Source organism: Canis lupus, chromosome 16 (assembly GCF_011100685.1).
Source record: "Canis lupus familiaris isolate Mischka breed German Shepherd chromosome 16, alternate assembly UU_Cfam_GSD_1.0, whole genome shotgun sequence".
In the NCBI taxonomy this organism is placed as follows: domain Eukaryota; kingdom Metazoa; phylum Chordata; class Mammalia; order Carnivora; family Canidae; genus Canis; species Canis lupus.
The window spans coordinates 9811025-9819094 of NC_049237.1; the positions used below are offsets into that span (position 1 = coordinate 9811025).

The following is an 8070-nucleotide window of genomic DNA, read 5'->3' on the forward strand; positions in this document are numbered from 1 at the left end:
CAGGGTCACGCAAAACGCCTACGATAGCTGGGCCCAAACAAATAATAGACCTAAGAGGTCAGGAATGCACAATTTGTGGAATGGCTGCAAAGGACATTCATTCCTGTAGGTGGAGAGATGATTTCCCCTCTGACATAAAACTCCATTTAGAAGTGACTGGGGCATAGTAAATTGAGTCACTCCTTGTGACTTTCAGGTTCTTATGAGTGCATCATTCCTGGGTGCCCTGTGTCTTTTCTCATCGGTCTGTGTCATATGTGCCATTTCTGCATTTACTCTCCCCATTGAGACCAAAGGACGGGCCCTGCAGGTAAGTGATGCAGAAATCTCTTAAGTTTTCTCAACTTCCATCTTGTGACCAAAGGAAATGCACTTGGAGTATGGAAGTTCTTTGAAGCAGACAAGACATCCGGGTGTGTGCTAACACAATGCTACTTGTTCAACACGTTCCAGTAAAAATACCTGGGTATCCAGTTTTTTTGCATGTAACTTTGAGCAGTACTGAAATGATTCACTCCAAATCTTTGCTAAGCCCTTGAAAGAGGGTATTTATAGTGTGATTTTTCTGAATGAGGTCTCTATTACACTAGAATTAACAAAGCTACCGATGGCATTGTCAGGTACACAAGGGTAAATGCTAGGGTCTGAATTCCTTACAAGTTTATTAAGAAGTCTATTACTAGTCTCTAATGCCAGACAGCTGAGGATGAATGGAGAAGGCTATCTTCTGCTTAAATGTACTGATCTACTAAATCACTTCTTATTCCAGCAAATTAAATGAAGACCTTTGACTAATGTCTACCAGAGAAGAAAAATAAATTTTATCTTTACAAAGAGCTGTGGGACATTTTTAAAAACTTGGTTTAATTTTTGTATACTACCTGGTAATTAAAAAGTTGATGGTGTATTTTTGAAAAATAAGGCACAAGAGAATGAGGTGGGTAAACTTTATATTGATTATCTTTCTTGGGAGACTAGTTTTCTTTCTTTCTTTGACATCAAATCTATTAACATTTCTTAAAGAAAACATACATATACTTGATATTTTCCCATGAGGCCTGTAGCAAAAGTTGGCCTAAAATTTGGTAGCTAAGGCATGAACTTGGGGTTGTATCATTAAGCCTTTCAAAACGAATTTAAAATTAAAATTGGCATTTCTTTACATTATGGCCTCTGTGTTGATGAAAATTATTTATAAAATATGCTTAAATTAGCACGAGTCTTGTATATAATCATGAAAAAGCTGGGAATAAATGAGTCTTTCCTCAGACCTTGCTTTTATTATAATTGCATTGCTTTATGGGAGAATCTTTGATTCCCATGATAAAAAATTAAAGAGTACACCAAGCTTTCCAACATCACACAATTACTTATCTGCCCTTTGTTGAGCACCTGTTTGCATGTAGGACATCAAATCTGTGCAAGCCACTCTACTAGGTTAGGTATGATGTGGAAAGAAAACACCCAAGCCTTTTATGATTTGATGTACTCTTACTGCTATTCAGGCTTATTGTAGAAACCTCACCTCTAGAACTAGCAATCCTACAGCTTGTCTCACCTACTCCTCCCATCTGCACTTTGCAGTGGAAAAAGAACTCACTGCAACCAGAATTAAGTGTCCCTGTATTAGCAAACTGTGTGTGAGAGGGTTTATACGCCTGCTTCCATAGAGGTGCAAATCATTCCTATTTGAACCAGAGATAGTTTGCTAACTTTAAGCCATTTATATCTGTATAAGGCCAGACAGGAAATTTGTCACACACCTCTACCACCTTTTCAGCCTTAAAAAATGTAAAGAACATTTCTCTCAGCCAAATTTAACCTCTGTCTCTCTTTTACAGTCTAACAGGCCATAGTTTTGTTGAAACAAATTCCTAGGCCCAAAATGGAATAGCTCTTTCCCATAGGGCCATATGAGCAAACCGAAATCTGTGTATTAGAACACACACAAGAGCTAGCGGCTGGGCAGAGGGATCTCAAGCAGATTGCCTGTGGAGCCCTGATGCAGGGCTGGATCTTACCACCTGAGAGCATGACCTGAACTGAAAGCAAGAGTCAGACGTTGGACAGCCCAGGTGGCTCAGAGGTTTAGCGCTGCCTTCAGCCCAGGGCGTGATCCTGGAGACCTGGGATCGAGTCCTGTGTCAGGCTCCCTGCATGGAGCCTGCGTCTCTGCCTCTTTCTCTCTCTCATGAATAAATAAAATCTTTCAAAAAACAAAACAAAACGTTTAACTGACTGAGCTACCCTGGTGCCCCACCAAACTGACATAACTTTCAGGTCTCTGTAAATGTTCCACTTGGCTAGAAACTGTGTTCAGTGTGCCAATCACCAAGCCAACTCTGGCCTCTTATCCTATGAAAGCTTCCTGCCTTCTGCCCGAGCTTGCAGTTCTCTAGACTCTTGGGAATGGACATTGCCTGCCTCAATAAAATGTCAAGTAAGGGTTGAGTCACCTAAATTGTCATCTTTAGTCATTTTTAACTGGTTTTGGCAACAAGGACAAGAATCAGAAGCAGATTGCTAACAGCTTATGGAGCAGTAAGACACACAGGCAAGGAGCCTGCTGAATCCTCTGAGCTCACTGTTCCTCTCATCAAAACCAACGGCCATGGGTAAGTAACTCTAGGCATTGAGCTTTGCTCTCTTGTGTGCCACTCTCTGATCTAAACAAACTGTTTAAAAAAATGTATATGTGTGTATGTGAAAAAAATATTACCTAGAAAGATACCACAACAATTATATTGGGAGTCTGCAAGGGGTGGCAGCAGTTAGGAACTCCCAAAGCCTTGAAGTATGTCCTTCACATAAACTGCTGGGAGACATGGGAAAATAAATGTGAGCAGTTCTAACCAATGGCACAACAAAATCGAAGTGGGCACAAGTTGGACTATTCAAAGCCATTGCTACTTGGAAACTTGGAAGCCAAAGCTGCACCACTGGTGGGCATGGGTGGAACACTTAAAACATTCCCAAGCCCTCTGGGATATTAATTTAGCTATGAGAGACCCAAGACTTAAATAAGATCAAGTTTCAAAGAACTGAGTCTTCTACCCTCCAGCATACCTACTTAATGTCCAAGAACCGTGATCCTGGAAGCTCTATCTACTGACAAGAAGTGCACTTAACAGGAAGGGTTCCCAAATCAACAGCCAGAAGAGGGCACCTATTTTAATTAGTATGTAGAAGTCTTCAAGAGGTTTCAAAATTCCAAAATAATTTCACTGATTCAGTGCAAAAGGCTAATAAAATTAGGTACAAGAGGTAGTTAAAAGAAGGCTGTAAGATGATGGGCCACCTTCAACTCCCCTCTTCCTTCCTTTACATGAGTAATCAGTCTACTCATCCATTATCTTAATTGCCTTTTACTCTGAAGAGGCCAGTTAGTGGCCTTAAAATTGTAACAGTTCCAAAGCCAGAAACCTAAGACAACAGCTGGGCTTCCCCTATTGCACTCATTCTAGGGGGTCCATCATCAAAACAGTGGCCCACAGATTGGTGCCATCAAATGGGACGCTGGGGAAAATTGTCCTCAATGTCTTTTTTTTTTTTTTTTTAAGATTTATTTATTTATTCATGAGAGACACAGAGAGAGGGACAGAGACACAGGCAGAGGCAGATGCAGGCTCCTCGCAAGGAGCCCGATGTGGGACTCGATCCCGGATCCCGGAATCACGCCCTGAGACGAAGGCAGACACTCAACCGCTGAGCCACCCAGGTGTCCCTCAAAGGTTTTTATCAAATTTGAATTCCCCTATATCTACTCTGAAAGGAGGGACTTCGAGATTCCATCCACCAGGTTAGGGTTGATGGGACTCTGAGAGATTCTATAAACTGCTACCAGTGATTCCTCAGTCAAGGGAAAACTAAAATTAATGGAAAACTTTACCTACCTCATTTTTTAAAAATGAGTTTTAATATCAAAAGTAGAGTTTTCTTACAGTAAAGAATCTACCCAGGTATAGGTAGGTTAAAGAATTTATGTCTTACAAAAATAATGACCATGCCTCATGGTGTCTTTAGCAGGTCTTCAAGTATTTAACCCAGTCTTCTCATTATTACAAGAACTAAAGTTTTTTAAAAAATCTATGTAGCTTTCTGTTATTTGCCTTTAAAGTCACTTCAGTTAAATGGGTATCTTTGACAAGATTTCCCCCAAATCAAATTCTAAACAAAGTCTTTTTGACTACTGGGCATTTCAAAAGATTTTTTTTTTTATAAGGAATTAGAATAAAAGTTTAACTAATTAGTCTTGATGTTCTGAACTGTTAAACGTTTCAGAAATCACCTTAAATTCCTAAAAACTTGGATATATACTGGTATGTTATTACTCATAATTCCCATTATCTTAAAATGTTTTATCACAGAAATAATTCCATTATAATGAATCATCATTCGACCTTTAATCAAATTTGTCTTTTGTCATGAAGGTTCCTTCTGGCATCTGGTCTTATGTAAACACCTGAGATTCAAAATCAAATTGACTATCTAAAGGTCTGCTTTTCTTCCTAAAGCATTTCCTCCCAGCACACCACAGCAAGAACTGTTCCTCCATTCCTTCTTCCCTCTCTGACCACCCTTTTTCTAATTGTTGTATCATGAAGATTTTAATGATTCTTTTGTCCACCTTTTTGCTTTGTTCTGGCTGGCAAGGAGGATATTATTACACACACAGCTCAGGCCATTACAAAGGAAGTAATGCAACCTCCAACTATTGGATTTGTCGTCAGGCTAGTGATTCGTAGTTCTCTATACTTGTCACAGACTTCCCCGATTTCCAGTGCCTCACTTTCTCTGAAACAAATTCACTGGATCAACAGTTCTAAGGAAGTAGACAATTAGCTGGAATACTTAAGCAGGTCAACTGGCTTAAAGAGCCCCCTCTATAAGATCACTCCTTGATTTCTAGTTGGTTTGGGATGGTTTCTAGTGATGAGGGATAGAAGCAGAAAAACATTCACCTTTAGCCCAAAAGGATGACCTATAACCTGCATAGTTTTGATAAGGATCAAATATGAACTGATTGCTACATTCTTAAAGGCTTAAAGAGCCCCCTCTATAAGATCACTCCTTGATTTCTAGTTGGTTTGGGATGGTTTCTAGTGATGAGGGATAGAAGCAGAAAAACATTCACCTTTAGCCCAAAAGGATGACCTATAACCTGCATAGTTTTGATAAGGATCAAATATGAACTGATTGCTACATTCTTAAAGGATCTTATGACTGTACATCTCACCAATAGTTAATTCTGAGCTAAATGATAACCACCAGAGGAATCTTGTGAAAGTAGTTTTACAAGTAAAAAATCAAAGACATTTATGATCTAATACTGCCTGCACATGCCCTCCCCCTTGAGCACTAGGCCTATAACCAACCACCAGCTTCCTACAGCAAAAAGCCTTTTCTGTGCAAGGGTCCTTCCTGTTCCTGAGCTATAATAAAAGCACTATTTTGCATCAAAATAATCTCAAGAATTCTTTGGCCATTTTGCTTGCCATCCCACATCAATAGGAACCTTGACCCTGGAGCACTCTGCAAACCATAGGCATTGTTTTGATAAGAATTAGTGCCTCTCTAATATGCTGTGTTCTTTGAGAAGTTTTAAATGCATGTGAGCAGCCACTTACTAGCTAATAGATCATCTATCTGAATAAAACAAGAGAATGCAAGAACATTTCCAGCCTCAAGAATACAAGCCTAGGGACACCGGGGTGGCTCAGGGTGTGATCCTGGGGTCAGGGATCGAGTCCCACATCGGGCTCTTTCCATGGAGCCTGCTTTTCCCTCTGCTTGTTTCTCATGAATAAATAAATAAAATCGTAAAAAAAAAAAAAAAAAAAAAAAAAAAAAGCCTGACATCTTTTCTGAATACTACAGTGAGACCTGAAGAGCCAATGGTAATTGACAGTCATGTTATTTTTGATCAAACTTTTTGAATTGTCAGGAGGATGATCAAAAGTAGGGACAAAGAGCTACAGAAATAAATTTTTAGGTCCAAGATGGACTCTGTTCAGGCTATGTGCCTTAACACCTAACCAAAACTTCATGTCCATGTCGCCATAAATGTTCCACTTGGTCAGAAACACAGTATATCCAGCCAGCCAGCCAATCCCCAAATGCCAAGCCAACTCTGGGCTCTGATACTTGTTCTTTATTCTTCATCCCATGAAAGCTTCTTGCCGCTTACTGCATTTTGCAGTTCCCTGGACCCTTGAGAATGGAGACTGCCTACACTTCAAAAAGTGTGTACTTGAATCACCTAAATTTGTTTTCTTCAGTCATTTTTAAAAGTTTACAAACCCACCTTGGTATGGCTATTGAAAGTTTTAGGCCCAAATATTTTTGATGCAAAGATGTCTTGGCTACGGATATAGGGTTAACCAAACAACCCACCCCCCCATTGTAACTAAAATCCTGAAGCTGATGTTAGCAACAATTTATAATTAAACCCCAAAAATAGGGCAGCCCGGGTGGTTCCAGTGGTTTAGCCCAGGGCCTGGATTCTGGAGACCCGGGATCGAGTCCCACGTCCGGCTCTCTGCATGGGGCCTGCTTCTCCCTCTGCCTGCCTGCCTGCCTGTCTCTCTCTTTCTCTCCCTTTCTGTGTCTCTCATGAATAAATAAATACAAATATTAAAAAAAAAAAAAACAACAATAGTGATTGACAATCACGGTCAACAATGACAAGGCTGATGCTCAAGCACCTTCTCAAGAATTTCAGGAACTCTGGCCCTCCAGGCTTGAGGAACTTTACAATGTTGTCCACCAGCCTAGTACCCAGGTGCCCTGGAAGATACTAGGTTAGTCTACGGCACATTTTATTAACGTAATTTTAATTGAATACTAAATTCGAGAAATCCTTTATAAACGCATGTGTATTGTTTATCTTCCTTACTAGTTTTAGTCATTAGTAGAAATGGAAGACAACAAATTTCAAGTCACTTACCTGTAACAACTTTCTTGGCTTCAAAGCCCACTACAAGAGAATACTGGTTGAGGTATTACAATCTAATATAACTGGAATCTCTGTATAAAGTATATTTTGCTTTCTGCAGGGGCTGAATTTGTTTGAAACCAATAGTTTTTAAAAAAACATTTTAAAGTAATCTCTACACCTAACATGGGGCTCGAATTCACGGCCTTAAGTGTTTAATGCTCCACTGGACCCATGTACCCGAACCTAGTAGTTTCATATAAGAAAAGAAATTCTCTTTAAAAGCATAGTCTACAATGGCAAAAACTCATCCTGTGATATGAATGCTGAAACTTTTACTTTAGACTTTCTGTGTTTTGGGCTTTTATACCTTCATCAATAAATTCCTAAAGTCAATTAGAGAACCAGTATTATTGTTAAAGCATGGTGCCTCATTCTTGTCTGTTGCCATTCTTTTTCCCTCTTAACACCATGATTTTCTTTGGAGAAATGCCTCTTCTCAGGTCCATATATTCCCATCCCAAGGGTGAGAAGTGCTTAACCCTCATTGATCTATATATTCTATCCCCTCTGCCAAAACCCAATAATGTGGTTTTAATCATTAGCAATGAAAAGAATCCAGATGAATTTTCTAGCACATTTGTCTTAGGTTTAAAGGCATTAGAAAACACAAAGAATTCACATAAGTATCCTGATACATGGCAGAGGATATTAAAGTATTAAAGTATACTTTCTTCTCCATCTACATTAGAAAATATGGGAAAGAGAATTTTGCTAAAAATTTAACTTGTAATTTGTAGGTAAGGGCTATTTTTAGAATTCAAATTAGTACTTATTCTACTTAAAAACTCAATCAAATAGAAGGCTATCCCCAGCATTCTAAGATAAGTAGATCTTACTTATTAAAGTAAGATCTGTGTAATATCCAATAGTGAGTTTTAAAGCTTTGAGAGAGCAAGAGCACTTGTGAAGGGGGTGGGGGCAGAGAGGGGGAAAGAATCCCAGGCAGACTCCTCACTGAAGGTAGAACCTGATCCCAGGACCCTGAGATCATGACCTGAGCTGAAATCAAGAGGCAGCTGCTCAACCTACTGAGCCACCCAGGTGCCCCATCCAAATGTAAATTTTAAAAACAG

The 8070-nt window shown here is 39.5% G+C and overlaps 1 protein-coding gene across 2 annotated transcripts in view; it reads left to right on the forward strand.

Annotated features, from left to right (window-relative positions):
• The window catches only part of SVOPL (SVOP like), a 77301-nt gene extending 76031 nt beyond the window's left edge, over window positions 1-1270 (forward strand). The window contains exons 10-11 of one of the 2 annotated variants that reach the window (XM_038559437.1): window positions 197-310; window positions 770-1270. In XM_038559437.1, coding sequence (XP_038415365.1) covers window positions 197-310; window positions 770-781 — 126 coding nt within the window. In that variant the 3' untranslated portion in view covers window positions 782-1270. The other variant, XM_038559438.1, reaches the window with a different exon arrangement.
• Window positions 1271-8070: the final 6800 nt, after the last annotated feature.